This window comes from Ipomoea nil, unplaced genomic scaffold (assembly GCF_001879475.1).
Source record: "Ipomoea nil cultivar Tokyo-kokei standard unplaced genomic scaffold, Asagao_1.1 scaffold2159, whole genome shotgun sequence".
Classification (NCBI taxonomy): domain Eukaryota; kingdom Viridiplantae; phylum Streptophyta; class Magnoliopsida; order Solanales; family Convolvulaceae; genus Ipomoea; species Ipomoea nil.
The window spans coordinates 890,415-917,500 of NW_017618587.1; the positions used below are offsets into that span (position 1 = coordinate 890,415).

The 27,086-nt window shown below is 33.5% G+C and overlaps 4 protein-coding genes across 9 annotated transcripts in view; 2 read left to right on the forward strand and 2 right to left on the reverse strand.

Annotated features, from left to right (window-relative positions):
- Positions 1-5,682: 5,682 nt before the first annotated feature.
- Positions 5,683-7,415, forward strand: LOC109149706 (extensin-like). Of its 4 annotated transcripts, none has more exons than XM_019297638.1 (3): positions 5,683-6,722; positions 6,795-6,974; positions 7,082-7,415. In XM_019297638.1, exons 1-2 carry the CDS (start codon positions 5,725-5,727, stop codon positions 6,949-6,951), a joined length of 1,155 nt encoding a protein of 384 aa, XP_019153183.1. In that variant the 5' UTR covers positions 5,683-5,724; the 3' UTR covers positions 6,952-6,974; positions 7,082-7,415. The 4 variants fall into 4 exon arrangements, with proteins under 4 accessions (XP_019153183.1, XP_019153182.1, XP_019153184.1 ...); XM_019297639.1 differs by having other exon boundaries at positions 5,684-6,044; positions 6,162-6,974; XM_019297640.1 differs by having other exon boundaries at positions 5,685-6,044; positions 6,264-6,974.
- A 3,054-nt stretch (positions 7,416-10,469) lies between these two features.
- Positions 10,470-19,147, reverse strand: LOC109149788 (serine/threonine-protein kinase STY46-like). Of its 3 annotated transcripts, XM_019297782.1 has the most exons (17): positions 18,828-19,144; positions 18,580-18,796; positions 17,886-18,000; positions 17,421-17,536; positions 17,154-17,207; positions 16,957-17,029; positions 16,006-16,116; positions 15,605-15,655; positions 14,042-14,181; positions 13,830-13,937; positions 13,576-13,649; positions 12,727-12,902; positions 12,027-12,122; positions 11,714-11,794; positions 11,524-11,574; positions 10,905-11,054; positions 10,518-10,808 (listed from the first exon to the last, which is right to left on the reverse strand). In XM_019297782.1, exons 2-17 carry the CDS (start codon positions 18,777-18,779, stop codon positions 10,779-10,781), a joined length of 1,626 nt encoding a protein of 541 aa, XP_019153327.1. In that variant the 5' UTR covers positions 18,780-18,796; positions 18,828-19,144; the 3' UTR covers positions 10,518-10,778. The 3 variants fall into 3 exon arrangements, with proteins under 3 accessions (XP_019153328.1, XP_019153327.1, XP_019153329.1); XM_019297783.1 differs by having other exon boundaries at positions 10,470-10,808; positions 18,580-19,144; XM_019297784.1 differs by lacking the exon at positions 12,027-12,122 and having other exon boundaries at positions 18,580-19,147.
- A 3,852-nt stretch (positions 19,148-22,999) lies between these two features.
- LOC109149122 (syntaxin-61) lies at positions 23,000-25,759 on the forward strand. The gene is made up of 8 exons (XM_019296773.1): positions 23,000-23,170; positions 23,563-23,643; positions 24,133-24,246; positions 24,482-24,595; positions 24,766-24,959; positions 25,073-25,163; positions 25,320-25,385; positions 25,483-25,759. Exons 2-8 carry the CDS (start codon positions 23,590-23,592, stop codon positions 25,591-25,593), a joined length of 744 nt encoding a protein of 247 aa, XP_019152318.1. The 5' UTR covers positions 23,000-23,170; positions 23,563-23,589; the 3' UTR covers positions 25,594-25,759.
- A 319-nt stretch (positions 25,760-26,078) lies between these two features.
- Positions 26,079-27,086, reverse strand: part of LOC109149154 (vacuolar iron transporter homolog 3-like) — a 1,420-nt gene continuing 412 nt past the window's right edge. The window contains exon 1 of the mRNA XM_019296812.1: positions 26,079-27,086. This exon is cut by the window's right edge and continues 412 nt beyond it. Within this exon, the coding sequence (XP_019152357.1) occupies positions 26,316-27,002 (687 nt within the window). The 5' untranslated portion in view covers positions 27,003-27,086 and the 3' untranslated portion in view covers positions 26,079-26,315.

Genomic DNA, 27,086 nt, shown 5'->3' on the forward strand with positions numbered 1-27,086 from the left:
CTTTTTTGCCTGAAATTTCTGTCGGAGGGTGGTCGGATCCCTAATAACTTGTGATAGCAGGTCATTTATTAGTTTTTGGGTTTCATTGCATCAAAATGAATTGTTGATGAGTGTAATTACACCTTTAAAAAGTTGATGGGGCTAATTGACTTTTCAGTTAAAATTTGAGGACCTATTTAACCATTTTCTCTATAATTTAATTATAATCATATATTTCATTGTTTCGAAATTATTTTTTTTAATAAATTTTAAAATTTTGAATCAAAATTGACTTCAAATTCTCGGTCACGTTTAACATAGCCCCACATTGGATGTAAACATGTACGTGATGGTCCAAACGTGTATGAACTTATGACTTTAGATGGCGACTAAAGATGACTATGTGAACCCTCATTGAAATTGTAAAAAACTAAGAACCAATGTGTGAACAATTACTTTATCCAAAATAAGCAATCGGTTCAATCATTGTAAATACACATTTCGTCCAATTTTATGTGTCTGATTTGATTAATGAGATATAATTAGAGTTATTTTTAATTTAAAAAATTTCATAATATTAAGCTTTGTATATAAAGTTTATATATTTAGAAACCAAATTAAAATTATGTACTATAAAATATTAAAAATCAAATTAAAAATATTAAAGAAAATAAACAAAGAATAAATAGGTGATTTGACCAATAAATAGTAAACATGACAAGTAAAATGAGACAGATAGAGTATATTTTTTATACCATGGAAAGAGAAAACAACGAATTATATAAATTGTGGTCAAGTCACACTTATATCTGTAGCCAATAATCGTTGTAAACCATTCGAGGGTTTTCAAACGCTTATAATTTTTAAAGGCAATATTCCAACTCAACTTAAGTAGTCAGTCATTCAATCAGCATAGAAATTAACTTTCTTATGGACATAATGCGTTGTGCAATGCAACTTCGATCTCGATTTCCTAGCCAACTCCCGTATAGTTTAGACGATATGCTAATGACTTTCTTAATTGCCACCAACGAATCATACTCCAACTCAATCTATTTATAGTCTTATCATATTCACAGCCGGTTCAACCAAAGACCGATATCAATTATCCACGACTCAATAATTAAGTTGACTACTATACCTACCTCACAATGAAAACCATTTCATAATAATATGATATACAAATCATATTTTGTCTACATCAAAAGCAAAAAAAGAAAACTATGAGCTACCTCCCATAGATTTCGTGTCACAATATCTTACATAATTACTAATTAATCCACTATATTCAATCAATTATTACTATGCTATATGATAATCCAATAAGAAGTCTAAAACGGTAAAATCACAGTGTCGGTGATTAAGTTATTCTAAACGTACGTACGTTTGATCAAGCTTACCTAACCAATGTTACCTAAGATTCAAAGTTCATTCGATTTACCTAATGATGTTTCGTGTAATAAATAAACACTTAAACAAATCAGCACAGATTTGATGACTTTTACTGATTAATTTGATGACTTTTTTTTTTTTTTTTTTTTGCTTGTTTTTACATTAGGAACATCACATCATACACAAGTGACATAATAGGGTCTTAACGAACCAAAATGGATGGTTGAATGATTGGAGTATAATTTTTTTATTTGAAAGTTATGAGTTTGATTCATGCTAATGTACTCTCAATCGAGTTCATGAAGCTAAGCATGATCTTCCTAGTATGATTTACTCTCTTGTGTAACTTATGGACTGTTACATATATAAGAACGAATTTTATCGAGTGTACATTCTTAAGTATTGGTTGCAAACTAGTCGGCCAACTAGGTGCCCGACTCGGCCAGCTCGGCTCTGTCGGTACCTAACTCGGCCATGTTGCCACCTAAGTCCCACAACCGTTCGATTAGATAGTGCCTAGTGCATTTTGCAACCTTGTTCGCACTAGATAATATATTAAGTTACGGAGTATTATTTCACAACATGCGTACAATTTTGTTGGGTCTAGAATGTTTGTTCTTTTTCAAAGTTAATTATGCAAAATAAATAAATAAATAATAGCTTGGAGTTTTCAAATCGAGAAATTTAATATCTAAATCTTACTTCATAAAATGAAAAAATAAAATTTCATTACATGAAATCATAGAATATTATTTATATAGATTAAATTTAATTTAATCCGTATAATATTTTTTATTAAAATATTTTCATAATGGTTACAAAAACATAGTGGGATTAGATATGAGAAAGCTGTCACGGAATAGAAGCTATTGACTCGGCGCCTTGATCGAGCTTGTAACATAAATATACCCTCCATCCGATCGATGTGACTTTCGTATCAATTTATTAATGAAACCAAATCTTAATTACCATATAATTGTGTTTTTCTTGTCTGCCCACCACCTTATGCAGTGTACAATGATCACGACATTCCTTCAAAAAAAAAAAAAAAAATTCTTTACAAAAAAATAGAGTTATTTTCATCAATAAAAATTTAAGTTCACCATAATTTACAATTCAATCAGCTAATAAAAATAATTTTTTTCTATCAAGCATTACAATATTAATGCCGCATCAACCAGTAATTTTTATATAGAAACAATAATAATTTTCTTTATTAGAATGACAATGATTTAATTTTTTTTTTTTTTGAAAATGACAATGATTTAATTAATTTATTAAGCTTTTCATAATATAAAATTGGACTTTGTAGTTCCGGTCTTTCATTTCTCATAAAATTAAAATGATTAGATAGATGGGTAGATTTAGAATGTACTTGAAGAATGGTCCCTAATTAATTAGGTAGAAATTATTTTCAATGATTTAACCTTTAGGTGAAACTTTCGTACTTCTTGTTCAAAATCTAGTTGTATAGGCATCAATTAAATATTCTATTTAGTACCTTAAAAATTATGTTTGGTTACTTAACAACTTAAGTACTTAACTCTTGATGTGTACCTATATAAATTAGTTTTATTTTATTTTATTTTTTTAAATTTTTCTTGAGTAATTTTTATAGCACATTAAAGATAAAGTTAGGTATCATATATATATATATATATATATATATATATATATATATATATATATATATATATATTTGCAAGTTTGATACTTATCAATATTTTCTTGGTCGAGGCTGTCATACATGATTTTGAAGTTCGATTTATTTTTAGCAAATAAACTACACTGCATGTAATTATTAATTTTTAGTATATCATATATATTTTTATAAGCTATTTTGAACCCAAAAAGATTTATAGATAAACTTATTAATTTATTTAATACTTATATTCAGTTCGGATAAAAATTGATTAGACTAGAACTGAATTTTATTTTCTCTCTCTGCGCTCGAATCTGGATTCAAACATTAACTTGATCTAGTCTATATTGTACTCCTTCTATTACCTACTCCCCACTTTGTTATTTAATAATAATAATAATAATAATAATAATAATAATAATAATAATGGTTTCTTGGTCAAGTATATATTTTAATGTGTTGATGAACAAATACAATACTTTAATTGTGTCAATAGTACTCAAAAAATATTCTTGAATTAGTTCAATGTGCATGCCTCGAATTAAGATTGAAATCTTCAAATTTTCTATTTTCTCTCTCCTTTTCTTTAATGTTTTCATTTTTTTTTTTCTTGTCTCTGATGGTTTCGATTTATTGTACCTATCTAAAATGTCAATTGAGTATTGTATTTTTTTTTTCCATGAATCCGAAAAAAAAATTTAAGAATTAGATATTAAATACTCCGTATCAGATATTTTACTTATCGTATGTATTTCAACTTTGAGCTGTGTTTGTGGATCCAGCTGGATGCCTTTCACAGCTTTCACACACATTTTTATCATTGCATCATTTATAAACAAATTAATACTCAGTATTAATTATATCAAATTCATATATATATATATATATATATATATATATAAATGGATTTGTTTAAAATAATAATTGTGTTGGAAAATTAAAAAGTAAATAATGCAGTCCCCCACATGTATGTGATGCATGGCAACGCGAAAACAATTATTTATTTGGATAATATGCTCATTACCTTTTTTTTTTTTTTTTTTTTTTGACATTGTGACATGAAAACTCAAAAATCACATAGGAATTTTTTTTTTTGGATAGATACTACTACTACTTATGTGATCCCAATTTCACCGGACTAATCTTAAATCCACAAAATTCCGGGCCTTAGAGCTACTACATAGGTAAATCACAAGTTGATACTTTCATCTTGGATCTTTTTCCTTTTGAACCTATGTATCCTTCTATTATTATTGTTTGAAAAGTGAAACTTAGATTTATTTAACATGACACATAGATATAACAATCGATGAATCTTTAATTTTACACTTATATTAACTAGTACATGCGTTAACAGTTCGCTCTGCTTATCACCATATTTTAAAACTCTTTATTTATTGAGGAAAGGAGTTTGAACTCAACTAAAATACACTCTCTCTAGGTTAAAATTGCAGCCAAGTCTAGCTTGATTCCCTTCAAAAGGAAGCGCAATACAAAACTAAGAAAATCAATAAACAACAAATTTAAAGAATTTTCACCGCTCCTACCTTAGAGACTAGTGGGGGATCGAAATAAATTATGAGATTAATTTGTCTTAATTGACCAATATATACCAAATAATTGTATATTAGTGCTCACAACAAGGTCAAATGCAAAATTGTCATCTAAAGTTTGGAACATATATAACAAGACTTGTGAAGATTAGTTAAGAAATCAAAGTCAATAGGTAAAGTTTTTCTATTAACAGTTTAACATCCAACACCCTTCCAAACACTACCCAAGATGCTTTCTTGCTTATAATGTCAAAGTGAAATCCTTGTATCCTAGCTTGATGTGGGTTAAGTACATAATAATCTTAATATTTATCCTCTCTACTTATATACTTAATCTAGCAATTCAATCTTTTTCATAGGCTCCATCTCCCATCCTTTATAGACTAATGATACACTAATCAACATCTTGCTTGTATTGGCTTACCTAATATCAAATAGTATGGAAATAGAAAATGTTAAGTTACTACTTGCATGCCACAAATAATATGTTCTACTAATGTTATAAATATCATAATTTTCATATTTATTATCTATTTGTACGTTGAAAATTGTAATAAGAAAATGTTACGTTGTAGGACAGATTTGACTAGGAGAGTATTGATAAAATTCAGATTTATGCACTACTGGAAATTATGGAATTTCCGACCACCTGAAAATGATCTTAAATCAAGTCGAAAGCCTTGTTTCGACCACTTTTGATATCCGAAAAAACCTTTGTTGCTATTTCCGACCACTTTTTGCTTTCAACTTGATTTAAGATGTGGTCCGAAATTTCATAATTTCCAGTAGTGATGATATCATCAAGTACAAGAATTATATTTCACCCAATTGCATGTACACTCATTTCGATTTTCGAAGCAAGTGCAATAAATTTTATTTTAATTATTGGATGACAGAGGTCAATAAAAAATACTTGTGTAGCTTAGCTAGCAGAAAACGTGCAGTCATCTTCTTCAATAATCCCACCTACTACCTAGTCAAAAGATGAGCCAAACATGTACGACGAAACAACTCAATCACTGCATATTTTAACGTTTTACCTTGCATTGTTTAATGTTTAGTTACTTTGATGTGGGTAAATTCGGAGCTATAAAAAGGGATGTTTGGGGGGATTAAGAGCATAAGCAATACCCTCTTTCTTTCTTTCTTTAGGGATCAATGATTGGGAGAGAATCGAAGGGGCCTAAAATGGCCTCCCTCGCCGCCGCTCTTGTGGTGTTAGTGTCTCTTGGTTTGGCGACGGAGGCCACCGCTAATGGGTACAAGTACTCATCTCCGCCGCCGCCTATTAGGCACTATAATCCACCACCAACTCCGGTTTACTCTCCTCCCCACCACCCTTACAAGTACAAGTCTCCACCACCCCCGGTGTATTCTCCTCCTCCACACCACCCTTACAAGTATAAGTCGCCACCACCTCCGGTGTACTCTCCACCTCCCCACCACCCTTACAAGTACAAATCGCCGCCGCCGCCGGTGTACTCTCCTCCACACCACCCTTACAAGTACAAGTCTCCACCACCTCCGGTGTATTCCCCTCCCCACCACCCTTACAAGTACAAATCGCCACCCCCGCCAGTGTACTCTCCTCCACACCACCCTTACAAGTATAAGTCTCCACCACCTCCGGTGTATTCTCCTCCCCACCACCCTTACAAGTACAAATCGCCACCACCGCCGGTGTACTCTCCTCCACACCACCCTTACAAGTATAAGTCTCCACCACCTCCGGTGTACTCTCCTCCCCACCACCCTTACAAGTACAAGTCTCCACCACCACCGGTTTACTCTCCACCTCCCCACCACCCTTACAAGTACAAGTCTCCACCACCACCGGTTTACTCTCCACCTCCCCACCACCCTTACAAGTATAAATCTCCACCATCTCCAGTGTACTCTCCTCCCCACCACCCTTACAAGTACAAGTCTCCACCACCACCAGTCTACTCTCCACCACCACCGGTCTACTCTCCACCACACCACCCTTACAAATACAAGTCCCCACCACCACCCGTCCACCCTTACAAGTACAAGTCGCCGCCACCACCGGTGTACTCTCCACCTCCCCACCACCCTTACAAATACAAGTCTCCACCACCCCCAGTTTACTCTCCCCCACACCACCCTTATAAATACAAGTCTCCACCACCCCCAGTGTACTCCCCACCTCCCCACCACCCATACAAGTACAAATCTCCACCACCACCAGTGTACTCCCCACCACCACACCACCCTTACAAGTACAAATCCCCACCGCCACCAGTCTACTCTCCACCACCCCACCACCCTTACAAATATAAGTCTCCACCGCCCCCAGTTTCCTCTCCACCACCTCACCACCCCTACGTTTACTCATCTCCTCCCCCTCCTCCCTACCACCACTAAGAATGGGCTCCAATACTTTCCCGGTAAGCTTCAAATTACACGTACACTCTCGAATAATAATTGCAGTTTCACTTGTCATTGCACCCAAGATATAAAGGATTCCATAACATCTTTAATTAACGTTTTTCAGGTAGAGGATTGAAGAATATTGAGCTGAAGAAAGGAAGGGCATGGCTATACATAGCATTTTGAAGTTGAAGACAGATTGATTAAAAAAAATAAAATAAATGAAAAAAAAAAATCCAGAGATATTAAAGCAGCTCTAGTAGCTCTCTCTTTCAATTAAGAAAACCTAGTGTGATGAGTACGTGCTTGCATGCACGCTCGGTGTAATAATATATATATATATATATGTTTCTGTCATATGTATGTTCAGTTTGTGTTTTGCTTTCTGTATTTCTCTCAATCTCTTGTTAAACAAATCTGAAGAGAGATTAATAAAATAATTAGACTTCATGCATGCATCATCTTTCTGATCTCTTCCTTTTTTTTTTCTTTTTTTTTTTTTAATTATATCATTTGAGTTACAGGAAAGCTCATAACTACTGCTTATGGGTTTGGGTGAAACCAACCTACCTAATAAAGAATCACATGAACATAAATTAGATTAAATTCTCATAAGTGACCAGTTTAAATAAAAAATTCAATCCATAACACACATGATAGTCAAACTTAAAGCATTACAGTTATTAAGTTAATTATTATTTAACTAATTTAACTAGATATTAATCTTAAACTAAAGATTAAGAAAAGTTAAATAGGTGATAAAATTATTAGACATATAAAATACAACTCAAAGAGAATTACATGCAATTAAAAAAAAAAAAAAAAAAAAAAAAAAAAAAAAAAAACTGACTTTTAAATTCTACTCCCTATTTTTATTCTCTCACTTAACAATTTAATGTTGACATTTTTTTTGAAATTCATTCGATGAAGATAAAATCTTTTATCACATCAAAAAAAAAAAAAAAAAAAAAAAAAAAAAAAAAAAAAAAAACAGAGATTGGGAAAACATATACTCCGATCCGTAGTAAATCTCATAGTAAATTAAATTAAAGAAAAATTACACTATTCGTCCATAAGTTATAGAGTAAGTGTTTGTCATACTCATTTTTCATTTCTAAATTATCATTGGAGTTTTACTTTTCGTCCATGTGTTATACTAAAATTGTAAATTTCGTTCCTTAATGTTTTATTACTAAAATAATAAAAAGTGTAACATATCAATGATAACTTAAGAACAAAAAGTGAATATGACCCACAGTTAAGAAAAGTGTAATTTTTTTTTTTAAAAAATTAACTAAAAATAGAGACATCGGACAAGCCGACAATAGTCGTTGAATCTTGAAAGTAGTCTAATGATTATTGTAGGAGATAATATACCCACCAACCTATACGTACGCACTACTCAGTAACTTTAATTTTGCATGGGACGACCTTACAATTGCAAAGCTTTTAACGTATGATCTATCGCTGTCCACAAATAAGGACGGGTTGTAATAATTTAAAAAGATACGGAGTATTTCATTTATTATAAATATAAAATTATATGTTTATTTTTTGTTTAATAATTTTTATTTTAAATAAAAGTATATATATTTTAATGCGATCCGAGTCTAATTGTCTTATAGTTTTTTTTTTTTTTTTTTTTTTTTTGGTGGGAGACACCCGCCTTTGATAGTAGTGATGCCTACTAAAATAAACTGAATATTTTTATATTTTTTCAATTTTGAGAGTGATAAATTTTAATTTTAATTTTAATTGAGATTTATTGTGTAACTTTAATTTAGGAGTTTTTTTTTTTTTTTTTTTTTTGAAAGCAAAACGGCGAAATATTATTACTGTAAATGCATAACAATGAAGTCAGGAGAGACAGAATCTCAATATATAGTGGCACTGTGGTCCGAGACCTTTGAAGTTAAAGATGTGCTAAAATATTTAAACGTCTAGGAACCGGCATAAAGTAAAATCGCCATGATAGCTTTGCAAATTGCAATCGTGAATAACAACACCCACATACGCTCTTTAATTTAGGAGTTATTTAAAATTTAAATTTAATGAATTACGGAATAAATGAGTGTGTAAAGATGGTGGGGATGGAATTGACGCGTACGTTACGACGTTGTAACTTTTGCATGGGACGCATGTGACATGTAAAGCTGTTTTGAACTATTGCTGTCAAAAAATTGGGAGTGAATAATAAGAACAATTACAAAAAGCCAAAATGGATTAAAGTGAAATGGAGAAAGACAATTGTGGGCTATAAGTATAATTTTGAAAACAAGAATTCAGAGTTGCAGTATTATTTGTCGAATCCTCAGTCAATGGTACTATGGTAGAGATAAGTCAATGAAGTTTTTGGACGTTTTAGTAGCCAAGTAGGCAAGTAGATAAATGCTGGACAGTGGCGTACTCGCGTGGCTGCTAAGGGCGGGAAAAAGTTGTTTTAATACAAATTCTAGAAGCTGTTTTAATGGGAATAAATAGAATGGGGCCAATCGGGAAAAATGATTGATTACCATTCCTCTCTGATCTACTTTTACTGTCTGTCATATATTGCAACTTGGCTTTCAATGCGTCTAATTTGATTAATAAGTTTGAATTAAAAATTCAAACAGGTAATATAAGTATATAACCAGCTCTTTGTTCTCTAATTATTGATAATTGGTCAATTTGCTTCTTTGCTATTATGCACACACAAATAGGAATGACAATGCGTCGGGTGTGGATCTGGGAGGGCTACATCCATCACCCGATCCACCTTATATTTTCTCCACTCACCCCACCTACAATTCGTATCGGGTGAACTTTTTCAAAATCCATCCCATCTTCACCCCTATCGGGTGCGGGTGCCCACCACGAGTACCTACCACTTATAATCTTATTATTATTTTTTAAAAAATAATATTTAAATTACCTACACATAATAAAATAATAAAATTTACTAGTTATATAAAACATAAAATAATAAAAATATTTAAATATAATAACTAAATTGTTAATTTTTAAAAATAATCATAGTAGTTTAGATATAAAAATAGTAAAAATTTACATGAAGTTATAAAAACTTTTATAAATAACTACATGGTGGGTAGGGTTGGGTTCTATGTGGGTTTTGTTCATAGAACTCGAAATCAACCCGACCCATCGCGTATTTACTTTTTTAAGACCCACCACCCACTACCAAAAAAGAAAAAAACAAACAAAAAGGGGATCCATGCCGAGTGGATATCCAAGGGGCAGATTGAAATTGCCATCCCCACACACAAATAGTATCCCAGTAAAAAATAAAAGTGACAATTTTACACGGGGGGAGAGAATTACAGACTAACATCACCGGCAGTAGCTTTTGACATCAGTCTTGCAGATAAAGTTGCATATCGTGCTTGTACGCATGCAGTGAGGTGAGACTTATGTGCAGATTTGCTCCATAACATACTGACATTCTCAGTGACGACCAACACAATTTCAACGAGCACTGGTGAAGAGAAGAAATCTAGCCAGAGGAAAGAGCTCCGTACAGACCAAACTTCGATATCAGGTAAAAATGGGGGATTTTAAAGTTAAATTAACACAGATATTTATTTACAATTTACAAACAGTACAGTTTTCAACACACAGAAGCAGTTGCAGTGCTACAGTAAAACAAAAACACCTCGCAATGCCTTCATTGATTGTTCTCTCGCTCGTGATGTTAGAATTCACCTTCACCTTGGCCTTTCAAAATTCAGAAAAAAAATAAAAATACTTTCACACATTCAAAGAACAAACTTTCACTGGTCAAATCTGTCAAAATATAAAGTTAGTGGAATCTCAATCGAGTGTATTCAGCTTCCATTTGGTGCTTCTGTGTCATCCTGTGACATGAAACATCATGGGGAATTTAAAGAGCTTACTTTGATTTCCTCTACACAAGATAAAAGTAAAGCATATATGATATATACACCTCTAACCTCTTTTATATCAACTTCATGTACAAGTTCCTCAAGTTCTGCTCTTATCTCAGAGAACGATGGCCGGTTGCCAGGAACTGCTTCCCAACACCTCTGCATCATCTCAAGCAGCTTTGGGTGTGCATTATTAGGAAGTTCTGGTCGAAGACCCTGGCACGCATGCATAAGATAGATTACGTCAATTCTGGAAAGGTTGGGAAGATGCTGGTTCATTTTCTTATGTTACATACTTTCATTTATACTTCACACAAACAGTTGAAGAAAAAATCCTATTAATACTCTTTGGATTTAATAAATGCATAATCACAGTCTAGGGATTATCATTTAAATTTAGCTTGTCCATTGCTAAAAATACCATGTATCTGGGGAGATTATGTCTACTAAAGAAGTTGCCTAAATATAATGGAAATATCCTTCTATTTCTCACTTCTCAAATTTATACAACTTTCATCTAATGTGGCACTATTTCTTGCATTCCAAGACAAATTTGAACTGCAAGGACTGAATTTTGCAAGATAGTAAAATGATACCTAGCAATTCATTCCAATTTTTATACCAAATAATTTACATTGACAACTCACTTAGGCGTAAAATTTTCAATTTGCTTGTTGCTACTAACCTGTCTCACCCCAAGGGCAGCTTGTAGAGGAGTCATACTGTCATATGGAACCTGAAACTCAGCAAAGACAATGAAACAAGCTTTACCTTTTCTTCGCATAAGTTGGAGGGAAAGACAATTTTATATTCTTTCTGCCATTTCTACACGAGAATAATGGCAGCAATATAACCAAAGGGAGCATGGCAAACACCTTGGCTGTTACAAGCTCCCAAAGAACAATTGCAAAGCTGAAGACATCTGCTTTCTGATCATATGGCTGATGATTTATGACCTATAAGGGAATGGAGACACTCAAATAAACAAATGAATCACATTAAAGGAGCATGACAGATGTATTTCTATTATGTCATACAGTTCCAAATTTCTCAGTTAATGGAAAGGGAAATAGTTTGTAGAATAAGTCAATGAAAAGAAGAGATCTCTTGTAGTAAAGCTATTATTTAGTGGGTTAAATGATTGGTAAGAGTATCCTATCCTTGCATTAAATAATTTCTGATCCGGACCTCAGGAGCCATCCATCTATATGTTCCAGTCTCAGCTGTCATAACACCCCCCTTATTTAGGAACCGAGCAACACCAAAATCTGCCACTTTCACAACCTTGTAACAGATTATGAAGCTAATCAATACAAAAATGATAGATATAAGGAAACATACAAACACTAACACAGCCCACTGACATCATAGCATACTTTATTGAAAGAGATGAGATACAGGAGAACTCCATTCACAGGGAATGGCAACCTAAAATGGAGTATGTAAATATGTAATTGCATATAGCCAAATTCAGCAATTCAATCAAGAATCACCAATCTCATCATTCAGGTTCACACAAAAGCATAACCCCACAACATCCACCCATAACAAACAATTATGAATAAACTAAATCTTAAAAGGGGAAATAACAATGAAAAAGAATACTTAAGGCATGTGTATATATAGAGCAAATCATGCACTGAAGTCTTGACAAAGATCAATCCAGCTTAGCAAATACATACATTAGTATGGTACCAAAAGCAAAGAAAGGTATTAAGTATGAATCCCACATACTACCTATAATAAAAATATCTGACATATTTGGCCCATTAAAAACAAATATTTGGCTAACACATGAGAGGATGTGTTGAAAATTAAATATAAAATAATAAATGTTTATTCTCGCTAACAACTTAAACTTTTAGTTGAAGCAGAATATACAACACACCTTTTGTGCATCCATAAGCAAATTTGCTGTCTTGAGGTCTCTATGAATTATATTATTTTGATGCAGGTACTCCATTCCTTTGCAGATATCAATTGTGAACCTCAATAGTTGTGAGAGCTTCAAAACAATATGGTTCCTATGCAAGTAATCATACAAGCTTCCACCAGGCATGTACTCTACACACAACATAAGTAACAACTCATAAATAAGTTCAGCATCTGCAATTTTTTTTTTCAGTATAGTTGAACCTAAGATTTAGAAAGAGTTTTGCAGAACAAATTTTGTATTCAGAATATGAAAGTATGAAACAAATAGCTTAAGCTATAAAATCAGGTAAGAAAACTATATTCTATAAAAAACTTCAACAAAATTTTAGAACAGGCAAATGAACAATACTGTTGAATTTGAAAGATTCAAAGGCCTGGCGGGTGGAGAATAACAACCACCCGCCAGTTAGGCGGAAGCAAGATGAAGAATCAAGGAATGAGAAATGTTTATAATATTGAAAGATTACAATATATTACTATAATTCTATGTTTCTAATGAAGAAACATCATACATATATATAGAGAAACATAACTCAATAGACACAACTCAATTTGTTTTTCAACCAGACACAACTCAATAGACAAACACAACCTTTGTTTTTCAACAAATACTAGATGAGTATTTTGAGATGTAGAGATTTGAGAAAACAAAGCCAACCAAAAGAAGAAAAATAAAAAAAAATCGAAGAAAAAATTGTTTTTAAGGCACCAAAATTACCAGATAAATATTATGCATATTAGCTGCTAACATAGGTAAATATTTGAAGCAAAGTATTTGACTAATATATGCAAAATTCCATACCTGTGACAATGCACAGGTGAGGTGACTTTGAGCAGGCACCAATGAAACGGACAACATTTTTATGTAGCACCTGTCTGCACACATTGCGACGTGGACAACATATAATTAGCCAGAAAGGGATAGGAAAGAGTAGTAAAGAATTCTAGTCCCTAATAGTGATGAGATCTCCAAGACATACTTTTATATTTCCATGGCTTTACTAAGATGGGATGATATCAAAAGTACACAAACTCATAGCAGCTATAATTGTTTACCTTAAAATAGCAACTTCTTGAGCAAACTCATTCTCCAAATTCCCATTTAAATGCTCAGATCTAAGAACCTTCACTGCAACATCAAGACCATGATATATGCCATGATACCTTTCAATGGCAAACAGAAAAATATGAGTATGAGAAAGGTAATGCCATGAGAATGTTAGAAAATGTTGATTTAAAACACAATAGGGATACAATTAATAACTCACAAATCACCACAAGATCCAGATGCTATCTTTTCCCCTATCTTCAGCAATCTTCTATCGATTTCCCAGTCTCCAGATTTTGCTTTAGGACAAATAGCTTTCTCAACAGATGATTGAGAGCAGGAAGGTACAGACAATGAGCCCTACATTATCCAAATAGTACCCTCAATAGCCATCAGCTCATGTCATACGTTCACAGAAGTCAAGACAAACAAGAACAGAAGTGACATGCAAAGGCTATGAAGCTCAAGAAAAAGCATGTTGTGATACACTGGAACCAGAAAATAAATTAAAAATAAAAAATAAAATCAATAACTAGATAAGTATGTCTTCATGTGTGTGTGTTCTCTAGAAATTAGGGTGCGTTTGGTTCGCACATAGGAATGGAATCGGAATGGGAATCAAATACTTGGTAATTGTAATGAGTTTTGGTGAAAGTATTTTGCATGTTTGGTAGTAGGGTGGAATTAGAATGATTACCAATATTGATGTTTGGTTATGTATGACCCTGTAATGGGAATAAAAGTTTTAAAAATACAAAAACAAAAAATAAAGGCAATTGATCCTAATATAATGGCATTCAAACACATGAACCAAACACACCCTTATTATGCATTTGAAGTGCATATTATTTATTGGGGGAACTAGAAAACAAACAGTGAATGGGACTTTGTAATCTCCACATGTATAATTAGGACTCTACATACTCAAAAAATATATATGATATTCTTCTGCAGCATCAATACTTTTCTGCAACATCAAGGTGTGACCTCCTTGGGGTAAAAATTTTACAAAGGAACTAAGGTCAGGTTTTACCAGTCACAGGCAAGATTATAGCTAAACATGAGGAATAATAAATTTTACTTTTGCATGCTATATATATCCAGTGCTAATGTATACACATAAAGAAATGGATGTTCCAGCCTAATCAGACAAGGAAAGAACTAGTCTAAGAAACTAAAGCTAAGTAAAGGCAATTAACTAGTCTATGAAAATTAGGAAATGAACTAATCTAGGGGGCTTGGTTAGAGATAGCCAGGGTGCCTAGGTGGCAGGCTTTCTGGTTAACATTGGAAAAACTGATAGTTCCTCTGCTTAGCTATGGTGTTTAAGGGAATGATTGTTACAAGCCAAGAAGAAAGGCAAGGCTGATGATAGAACTAGAGTCAGCAGTTCCGGCCAATTTAGCTGGGAATGATGGGCCGGAGGAAGAAGGGAACATGGTGCTTTATCAATGTAGAAAACTAACTTCTGAGGGTTTAGGTGAAGCACACCTGGGCCCCGGCATACTCGAAGAGAAGGGAACTTATCTAAGGATCAAACACCCTGCATAAGTATACAAAGTAATGTCACAAAGAATGTGCTTATGTGCTACATCAAAGGCAACCAATATCATGATCTGATGATGCAATGAGCCATCTAAGCCACTAAATAAGGTATACAAGGATTCTATGCAGCCATTCCTGACTGAAGCCACAAAATATTTGAATCAAATCTTTTGGATTTAAACCAGCCATATTATATGACAACAGAAAAGTTGTTCAAGAGTATAAGCAAAATGATTACCTTCCTTCTATTAATAGCCTTTTCCAATGCTTCAAGCAATTCCTTTGTATCCTGTACGCAGTTGCAAAGTCAGCAAGATTTGTACTCAACACAGATACCTCTCATGCAAGAGTATAATCACTATGCTGACTTGTGTAAAACAGTGCACTATCCTGGTGACATGTAACCCTAGTGACTCAAACAATCTAGTTTTGCCACTAAACCCATAAGGAACACATTCATTGGAGTAGGTGCATAAATGAATTTGAACAAACAAAAATCTACATATGAGATAATCATTTGCATGAAATCAAATTATAAATGGGATCATTAAAATTGATTGTTCTCCATGCAATATTTACAAACTTAATAACTTAATAAGTTTTATCCTTTGGAGTAATCCTAAACAAAATACTCCATACCTCAACATGCCATCCATCCACCACAAATACAGATAATGAGTAGCCATCATTCGTGGAGAAAACATGAGCCTCACGGATGTTAAGTCCAATGTCAGAGAGCAAAGCAGAAAGCTAGGAAAAAAAAAAAGAGATAATGTTTATTATTGGGGGTGCAGAAAGAAAAAGCAATTAGTGGAAAACTGGAAACAATGCAATTGAAAAAAGAAAGAAGTTAAAGATTTAAAGGTAACCTTCAAGAGGAAATTAAGCATTGTTAACACATACAGAAAACCCAATACATGTAGAACGAGATTTAATGTAAGTTTAAAATCAGTAATTACACTGAAAGTGATTAAACCAGGTTGGTAGGTCATATCATGGACCGAAGGGTACATATATACCTTGCTGTTGGAATAAAGCATATTCTTAAGGTGTAACTATGATTGTTTTCAATAACTATGTAACCATGGGCCATTAAACCCTAAGTTAATAGTAAATTAGTGCAATTATTATGTAACTCACACAACAATAACTTGGGAACACACTTTGGTAAACCAAATAGTTGCTCCTATGTAGTTATATTTCAACTTACAGTACCACTATGATACAAATTTATGTACAGTACCTACATTTTAATGCACTGATCCTTTAAATTATGTATCTCACCTACACTTTGTATAAAATCATCTTTAGTTTAAACAAAAGTATGCAATTACCAAATATATGGCAAAAAGTGATATGCCATCTTATTCCAACTTTATAAGTGATATCTCGTTTCAGATCATCCCATTTTAAATGAAATGAAAAGACTGAACATACACAGGAACAGACCAAAAAAAAAAAAAAAAAACCATATTTTGAGTGATAAATGGTGTGGAAATCACAGTAAGACAAGATTTATCAGCTGCACAGAATTATTATTATTGGAACAAATTTCAGAAATACAGAATTATAATGTGAATTCCAAGTTACCTGACTAAGAAGCTTTGGCTTGTCTAAGGTTGAAAATATTACTTCATGGACTGGAATAAATGACATCTCTGGCCTGCAACACCTTTCAACTGTCAAGTTCTTTTACATAGATAATTAAATAATGCAGTATGTTTTATGCAGATTTATAAAAATAAATAAAGATAAGTAACACTATATATCATTTGCTGAGAAAATACCTTTTGCTAAAATCTTCTGCAGGATTTCCACTCTCCATGCAATTGAAATTCTTCCTAAGATCCAAATATAGGTCCATAAGCTTAGAGAAAGTTTCAAAGTCATTCACACAAGTCTTGTTTCCAGTTGAAGTCCGTAAACAAAGACAAGGCAACAGCCATTGGCAGACCAAAGCAAATTACATCATATCAATTGCACTCAGTGAGTAGAAGTGATTTTTCTTATTAAACACACTGACCATTTGGAAAATTGAAAACCATAGTAATCACCTGCTATGAGAAGGAACAATCCCTTCGTTATCTATCTCGCAATGCAGCTTTGAAGTGGAAGCAAGATTTGAAATTTGTTGGTCAGCAGTATCATCAACTCTAGTCCAAACATTCAGCTAGAATAACAACAAAGGATGCTTATGAAGAAGAAAGGGGAAAAAGACAAGCAAAGAAGCAATTCATGAGAAATTCGTAAAATTGCTGGTACAATGCATTGTTTCAAATTTATAGAGCAATTGGTCTAATTAAACCACCTTTTCTTTTTCATATGTAGCAAAATTTATAATTTTAGAAAAGCCAAAAGAAGAAAATAAAATAAAAATTAGGCAGGTAAAGCCCGTCTCAAACACACACAGAAAAAGAACTATAGTTGGCAGTCAATTAGCAAGTGACAAAAGATTTCACCAGAAGAAGATTTTGCTAAGCATAAATCTAAATTACAAAATGCACTGAATAGTGGAGTACCTCCAGAAATCGGACGTGATAAACAGGCCTCACATCAGGATCCTTTGCCCTTGCGAGGATCTTCTGGTGCAGCAGCACATCTTCCACTCTATCCATATTTATATCCAGTCCGTAACTGCAACAACAAAAAATTGCATCATAATTAACAAGGCATTTTAGCATCATAATATTTTAATTCACAATTTTTTTCTGACATAATTAAATGGAAAAACACATTATGATGTGTCAGCATCCAATTAGTTAATTACACAAATCTCTTATCTTACAAAGTTAAGTGAAAATGAAATCAATTTTGTAATAATCACCATCACTCAAAAATCCAAAATGAATTTGCGCACAACATATTCATTAACCCTGCACACGTTAAGAAAGAAAACGAAAACAAACAGAAGTAGATAGAACTGAATTCAAGCAATATCAAACTCGCGCATACATATAAAACTAGATAGAATTGAATTCGAGCAATATCAAACACGCGCATACATATAAAACTAGATAGAATTAAGAATTGAATTCAACCAATATCAAGCACGCGCATACATATAAAGCGCGTGTAATCTAAGCTCGAACTCATAGTACAAATATACTAATATGGTAAGTAGCATATCCATAGATTCGTTATACATCTACAGCAATTCAAAACAAAATAAAATAAAATAATATCATCAGTAGCTGGAGAAAGGTGAGGTGAAACCTAGAAGGCAAGCTATTGAAGTGAGCTTCCAACTGCTCCCGGAACAGCTCCGGATTGTTAACCACCTCCTCATTGCCGCTCTCCAGCAACTTGTTGTACACATCGTTCCGTATGTCGTACGCTCCGCCTCCACCACCGCCGGAGCTGCCGATACTCCTCGGCGGCGAAGAGCTCTCCCCAACTCCCTCTGCCAAATCCATTCCTACTCACTCCAAACTCTCTCTCTCTCTCTCTCTAAGGATACATGTACTGTACTATCATGTACGCAGGTGCTAGGAATCGGAGTGAAGTAACTTCAATGAATATTGACTGCTTCTGCAGTTGTGCTAGACAATCGGAAGATCCATCTTTGTTAAGAGGAAAGTGACTCGCTAGGAGTTTTGGAGAAAAAGCGAGGGCAATATGGTCCGTAAATACAATATAATTGCTGTGACAGAATTTCTAGAGAGAGAAACAAGGAATGGAAATTCGTTGGAAGAATGTCAGAAACTTTGGTAGGCTACAGCGTTACAGAGATACCTGAACAATAATATACCTTACATACGGTTGGTGGGAGAGTAGAAGTGGATATAGTTCAAAACGTGTGACAATATCAAAATGAAATTACCTTATAGTACAAATACTTGGACTATGTTTTTTTTTTTTTAATATCACATACTATTCCATTTGATAGTATAAACTCGAATTACAAATTCTACAATATTAAATAGCAAAAAAATCAATTACTATGGGCTAAGGTGTCATGACACTTACAAAAATATGTCACATTTAATATTTGATTTGTTCTTTAATTATGTATTCGAATTTCTTTGGAACTAGGCTACAAATATCATTAGGTTGAAGCATATATAAGACAATACAGTTTTGGTTTACGATAAAGCTTGCAGTTGATATATAAACGTATACTCTATGTGAAAATCATATTGTGATTCTAGTCGACAAATGATCGCAATAAGGTATACCAGCTTAGGTTTTATAATTGGTCAATTCAAGTAAAAAAAAGTTAACAAATTCTCATAAAATTAAATTTAAAACACTGTGATTATCTAGGGATGTCAATTGACGTATACTCTATTAATAATATGTAGTGTAGGTCCTATACCGTGTAATAATATATATGGTAAAAATCATATGTTTCTCTTATAAATATAAACTTCATCTCACAATTATGTGTCTTATTTTTTCATAATAGTAATATTTTATCTTATTTCTCGTGTTGTTGATGTGTGATCTTGAACATATATTTATATATTTATATGTTTGTCAAACTCATATAATTAATTTATTGGTATTTAAAATTATAGTTGGGAAATGAAAGTTGACTCGTGACGGATGAGTCAATCTTGAATGACCTATATAATGGACGAAGACCCAGCTAATCTCTGCTTAATTGTCTATTGCCTTATATTAAATAGTTATCAAGAATCAAAGCATCCACCTTTTTTCTATAGTGCATGTAAAACGAATCCAATTTTCATCACAAGTTTATATTTTGTAAATATGCTCCTAATAAAGAAAGCAGAATAACATTTTGAAAAAGACTTCACCAAATTTTGTTTTTTTTTTTGTTTTTGTTTTTGTTTTTTTTTTTTTTGTTTTGTTTTTTCTCCAAAATATAAAATCAAAATAATTATTTATATTAATGTATGATTATCTTACCAAAATGTCACACATTCAATTTTTGTCAACACCATTTCAAGCAAGCCCGTCGCACAAGGTATTCCTAGTGCGATTTACATATTCTATGTGATTTGTGGATTATTACACATGAACGAGATTTATCTAGCTTAATGCACACTCTCAAGTGTTGACTGTGAGTTTCATATGTCATCTCAATAATGATTATTTATATGATATTTTATCTCACAACACTAAAAATAATAATTTAATATAATTTTTCTAATTTTTGTTGGAAAAAATATTAGTCATTTACCATGTATTTATTAAATTATTTTATTATAATTTTAAATTTGATATTTTTTATTTAATATTTTTTTAAATACGGAGTATTTAAATTTTATTTGCTAATTTTGTTGATACATGGAATAAAAGATTATACAAGAACAAACTAAAATTGTTATTCTCAATGATTTATTCTCATTTCATTATAGATGTAATTTTAGAAGTTCCAATATGTTATTTGGAGATCTTAAATTTTTAAATATGCTTTACCTCCCGTGTCTTATTTGTCTCGTATTTATTAGTTGATGATGAATGAGGCATCACACATACTAAAATCGTCATTATGAGACTAAGTTAGTTTGCACAGCTAAGGAAATTCCACCCCTTTGATTTTTATTTTTTTTTAAAGACAAACCTATTATACATGTGTGTCTTTAATCAAGAAATAGACAAGACTTGATCTTATCCATTTGTTCATCAAGTTGTGAACACTCAAACAGAACCTTTGAACTTTTAAGTGTACTATCTAGCTACTATTATACTCCAATGACCCCATCAAATATTTGCCAAATATTTGGTTAGTTGTAAATCATCATCACTCACAATTTAAAATTGAGGAGCTTATACCCAATTGAACCAATTCATTTATAACATATTAATCTTAAACTTTTACCTACTAATCCTCTAAATTTGGATTACAACATATATTTTCTAAAATTTTTATATGTTTTTGTGTAACACCAAGAAGAAAAAAAAAATAGTTATTTGTCTAAATCTGGACACCAATCAAATCTTGTTGTCGAAGTCTCAAGACGTCCATATAGGAATGCCCGAGTACCCTAAACCTTATTCGTGGAAGATCATATTTTCATTCGTAGAGGATCATATTTTCATACATGATTATACATTTAAAAAATATAAGTAATATTATTTTCTATCTATTAACTATAGTGTCATCTGATTCACATTTAATAATCGACTATTAATTTGTCTTTTTTTTTTTTGCCTCACCCTATGTTTCCTCGACCAGTAAATTAGGACAATACACCGAGACTAATATTGTTTGTGTCAAAAAAAAAAAAAAAAAACCTTAAAAGGTGTCAAAGTACAGTTAATTTGGAAAAGACCCGCATTATTTCATCCATATTGCATGAGTACATTTTTAATCCTATACTTATAATCGATTACATTTAATTTAAAATGTTTTCACTTATAAAATGGTGAAGTATTAAAATTAGAATAAAATTAAATTAAAAGGAAAAACAATCGTTGGATGTTGATGATAGCTCTAAAGAATAAATAGACATGCAATTGCCCACTAACCAATGGAAGTAAAAATGGAAAACCGGCAATGAATACATATTGGGCATTCGGTCAGCCTATCCATATTTCTAAATGGGAAAGATTATTGTTGAAAATAAGGGGCAACTCAACAACAACCATGGGAATGATGGTGATGTAGAATACCATGACACATCTTTACTAGAGAGCACTAAGACTCCAAAAGGTTGTCTCAAGAAAATGGAGAATTAAAGTCTCCATAAGACTGAAATAGGTATCAATAATGTTGATAATATTCGATTTCTACTAATAATATAATTTTTAAATCTTAAATTACATATATGCACATATTGTAATCAGGTCATACTAACGAAATGCAAGTAACAAAAATAAAATTGAACTTATTTTGTATATGCACAAACTCTACCCAAACTCCTACAATTTAGGTATGGATCTCATTTTGGACAAGGATTAGGATGTCCATTACAACTCTGCATATTCCTAACTTGGATTAGGATGTCCATTACAACTCTGCGTATTTCTAAACTATTAGCATGCAAACTGGGACAATATCCACAAATTCTCGTGCATTATATATGGCCAACCCATATAGCATCTTAACCTAATTCATTTATATGGCATCTCCAATGGTGGAGATTAAAGGAGGAGAAAGAGGAGGAGCACGGTTGGAGGGGAGAGGAGATTATCCTTTGGAGAGAAAGTTCTCTCCAAAGGAAGGGGAGAGAACGGCACAGGCATGTGGCATGTATGGCGGGAGACAGCTTGTCCCCCACCATGATGCTTCAATAAAAAATATATATATCCTTTAAAAAATTTGATTTTTGTTAGCTATTTTCAAATGTTAAAGAGAAAATAAGAGAGAAAGTTATAAGGTAATGTGAAGGAGTTGGAATCACAATTTGAGAAGAAAATGAGAAATTCATTGTGAATGTACTTAATACATTACTCCAATCCAACAACACTTTTAAGTCAAGTATAAAAAAATTCAAACCCATCAATCACTATCATTATATTTTATATGAAAAATAATTAAAATTTAAATACTTTAACATTTTATAAATTAAAATAATTAAATTTGAGCAACTTTTGGAAAAAAAAAAAAAAAAAACTTTTTAAGAAATTTTAAAAATTAGAATTAAAAAAAAGAAGAAGAAAGAAATAAAGAAAAAGGAAACTACTACAAGTAAACATGTCAAGTTTCCAAAAAGCCCCAAAAACTGTATTGTCGTCGGTTGGTCCCATTTAATCAACAATACGGCACCGTGTTCGATCCCCTCGCAAACCCTAGGTCAATGCGAAGATCTCGGAGTTGCTCTGCTTAAAATCCAGTGATTACAGTTGTTGAAATCAAGAGACGAGCTAAAGCTCTTCGTCATTTCTGAACGAGGTATTTGATTGCAAATTCTCCACCTATCGCATTCTGATTTGTATTGTATGCCGATTTATTACTTTGATAACTATGAGTAACTGTTAGTAAAAGAACTCGTAGTGTATAAAATTTGTCTAGGATCCAATTAAGAACCTCGGGTTTGATCTGGGGCACGTTTTCACTTATTTATCGTGATTGGTTCTAAGATTTGAAGTTCATTCAGAGCTGCAGAATAAGCTATACTGAGGTCTTCATTAAGTTAGCAATTTCATATGTTCTTAATTTTGATGCTTATGTTGCTCTACTTCTTAAGTGTCCGAAGTTTTGATTGGCCAATGTCTTTCAGTTTGCATCTTAAACTCTTAATCCAACACCTTGTTCTTATATATTGCTTGATCTTATGTTTCCAGGTATATACTAATAGGTGTGTGCACACGATGTCTTCGGCTCAAGATCCTTTTTACATTGTGAAGGAGGAGATTCAGGAATCTGTGAGTTTTTTTTTTTTTTTTTTTTTTTTTTTTGATCTAATGCTCTGGTGAATCTATTCATAAACTGAGAATATATTGATCTGAATTTTCATTATTCATACTTATAAATTTTTCTCCCTTCTTGCGTTGTCTAAAAAAAGATGTGTGTTCTCCATTCTAATTTGGTTTGCTAAAATCCAGTTGAGTACAAATACTGTGACAGGCAGATCTGAGTTATGTGTGGGGCATTTGGTTTCCTGATTATATGCATGCAAACAAACACGTATATGCATATCTAAAATTAGTTTTCATCTTGCTTTTGTGAGATAGTGGGATGTAAGTATGCTCTTGGGCTGCAAGTATGTTGTCTTATTGCTCAAGGGTGAAGAGAGTACTTGGTTCCTTATGAGCTCTGTTTCCCTAGCAAAACTGAGCTTTTTACCTACCAATGTGTTACTTATTGTGTGTACATTTTATTATTTATCACTCTTGAAATGCCTGTTTGGTTAGATTGAAAAGCTGTTATCTACATTCCATCAATGGGAGCGCACTCCTCCAAGTAGTGGAGATCGCCTACATCTTTCAAGAGAGCTTATTACAACATGTGATAGCATTGACTGGCAGGTATGTATATACAAACACAACTATTTATAAACTATGTTTGTCACTCATTCATCATTGTGTTTGCTACATCCAATAAGGACCAATAGTCAAAATTCCACGCATTATACCTTGGGCATAGTTTTTAGTGTGACTTTGTTGGTTTTACCATTTTAGAACACCAGCTTGTACTATAGTTGACTCTTTGAGAGGCATATCTCTTAAATCCATAGTAACAACTTGGTTTCCTGATAGGAAGGTAGATGAACTAAACAAAACTATTGCTGTTGCCGCAAGAGATCCTTCTTGGTATGGTATTGATGAAGCAGAGCTTGAAAAACGACGAAGGTGGACCAGTGATGCTCGTACTCAGGTATCTGCTCAGTTACTTGAAAGTGGCCATTATAATTCACAAAAGTGGTTGGTCACTCTTTGACGAACATTTTGCTTCTGCTTTAGCCCAATCATTTGTACCTGCTGTATTCATGCCATTTGATTCCTAATTACTTTCGGATAACATCAGTGGCTTCTTTTGGTAATTAGGTGGGCAATGTGAAGAAGTCAGTGGTAGCTGGAAAGGAGTCAAATGGCATGAGCTCATCTAATTTTGATGGGATGCGACGAGAACTGATGAGGATGCCAGATTCTCATCAGACTGGCAGAAATGATCCATACACTGCTCAAGATAATGACGATTTCATATCATCAGAATCTGATAGACAGTTACTCCTCATAAAGTAATCTCCTTTTTTACCACATTATTCTTTGTCTTTTTTCTCACATCCTCAATAAATCTTTTTGATCAATCCCGTGTCAATCTCTCATCATGCAATGCGGTTGCCCTGTGCAGGCAACAAGATGATGAGCTGGATGTGCTTAGTGCTAGCATTGAAAGAATTGGAGATGTCGGGCTCACTATTCATGACGAACTTATTGGACAGGTTATTAGTGCTTTCACTTAGTTATATACAATGTGTTCCTGGTAGAAGGCTATAACTATTCTGGACTTATAAATTGTTGTATCTGAACTAATTTTCAACATTTCTTGTGAGCGCACTGTGTATATAAGCTAAAACAGAAGTTTGGCAATTTTGCAGGAAAGGATCATAAGTGATCTGGGTTCAGAGCTGGACAATACATCTAATCGTCTTGATTTTGTTCAGGTAATAAAATTAGTTCTGAATTCGGTGACTTCTTTATTCCAAAATTTTCAAGCATTTTGAAATCTAGATGCAACGCTAATCTTGTTTCAAATTACAGAAAAAGGTCGCTATGGTAATGAAGAAGGCAAGTGCCAAGGGGCAGATTATGATGATTTGCTTTCTTCTAGTTTTGTTTATCGTTTTATTTTCCCTAGTTTTCTTGACTTAATTAAGAGAGGCAAACTGCGGGTGAAGTTTACAGTTTTAGTTAGAATACGTTGGATTTGTGTTCAATGTAAGTTGACCAGTTATGTACTCTGGTATATGATACAGATTGTATTTACTCATATTGACTATAAAGGTTTATGCTATGCCTATGGTTCCAGCATCTCATATTCCTAAGCAGCACAAAAACAAACTCCTTCCATTTCCCAATTAAGAGAATTCTATAAACACTGAATATTTTTTCTTCTTAATTGTGAATTACTCCGTATATTATTAACGTGTCAAACTAAAACTTGGTCCTTAATTTTAAAGGAAAAGGGAATCGATTAAAATTACTGAATTAAGACATGGCAAAACCAGTTGTATTACACTCGAGAAAGAGAATCAGATCTGAAGATCTATTAAACGGTCCAACTAGAGGTAGGGTCCGGTTGCGAGAAGAGTAAGGATCAAGTTGTTGGAAGAGTACCTTACAAACTTGACATGAAATATTGTAATACATGAGATGAAAAAACATGCATTATATATATTACACATATGGATTGAGGTGCCATACATATATGACATTATTAGTCTGCTATATTTGATCATTAAACCTACGTCATCCTTGGCTGATTTGTCTGATCTCTTACCATGTAAACTGTAAAGAAATGGATGAGAATACAGGAGAAATATACAAGCTATATATATGTACGTTAAGTTGATGGATTATTTTTATTTGCTTAATTAGCTTTTTATACCAATCAACTTTGTTAATCCAGATGTTATAGCCATGGCAAGCCACCCGCCAATCAAAACCCTAACTGAGGCTTTACCCTTAGGTGCACCGCCTAATGCCGCCCCAAGCCACCCACAAACCACCAGAGCGACGGTGACGGCCGCAATCACCGCCCCAATCCTCACCTTGTAAGGCTTTATGAACGACGCCGCCAGCAAGGGCACCATTGCGCCCATTGTGAAAGCAACCACCGATGCCGCCGCCGCCTGCATGGGATTCGGCAACTCGTCGACGTCACTCTCTTCCTCTTCTTCTTCCCCGGCGTCCTCCCCGTTGCGCCTGTTCTTCTTCCTCTTCATCTGCGCAACCTCTATGTCGCGCTGTGAATATACGGAGACGAACTCTCCGATGGCCATGGAGCACGCGCCGGCCACCATGCCGGCAAACCCGGTCAGGATCATGGCCTTGATGTCCTGCTTCACCGTCCCAACACCCATCATCAAAGAAGCTATGGAAACCAATCCATCGTTGGCTCCCAGAACCGCCGCGCGCAGCCACGGCGCCCGCTTCGCGTAATCAAATCCCCCTTTCTTATCCTCTTCATCCAGGGATCTCGCTTGTTGCTCCATGTCGTCGCCATTGTTAGGGACAACATGCTTGGGTTCTTGCTGGAATGCATGGTTAGAAGCCGCCATGGAACAACAAGAACAAGAACAAGAACAAGCTAGCTTAATTGTGTATATGAAGAAAATGAATTAAATAAAGCTAAATTATTAAAG

Excerpts from the sequence above, each read along its gene's own strand:
- LOC109149706 (XM_019297637.1), top strand. The coding sequence starts at position 5,725 with ATGATTGGGAGAGAATCGAAGGGGCCTAAAATGGCCTCCCTCGCCGCC.
- LOC109149788 (XM_019297783.1), bottom strand. The coding sequence starts at position 18,779 with ATGGATTTGGCAGAGGGAGTTGGGGAGAGCTCTTCGCCGCCGAGGAGT. Across the intron at positions 11,575-11,713 it reads GGGAGCTTGTAACAGCCAAG|GTTCCATATGACAGTATGAC; the intron begins GTGTTTGCCATG and ends GCTGAGTTTCAG. Across the intron at positions 10,809-10,904 it reads ATGAAGTTGATATAAAAGAG|GATGACACAGAAGCACCAAA; the intron begins GTTAGAGGTGTA and ends TTCATGTCACAG.
- LOC109149122 (XM_019296773.1), top strand. The coding sequence starts at position 23,590 with ATGTCTTCGGCTCAAGATCCTTTTTACATTGTGAAGGAGGAGATTCAG. Across the intron at positions 24,596-24,765 it reads CCAGTGATGCTCGTACTCAG|GTGGGCAATGTGAAGAAGTC; the intron begins GTATCTGCTCAG and ends TTTGGTAATTAG. Across the intron at positions 25,386-25,482 it reads ATCGTCTTGATTTTGTTCAG|AAAAAGGTCGCTATGGTAAT; the intron begins GTAATAAAATTA and ends TTCAAATTACAG.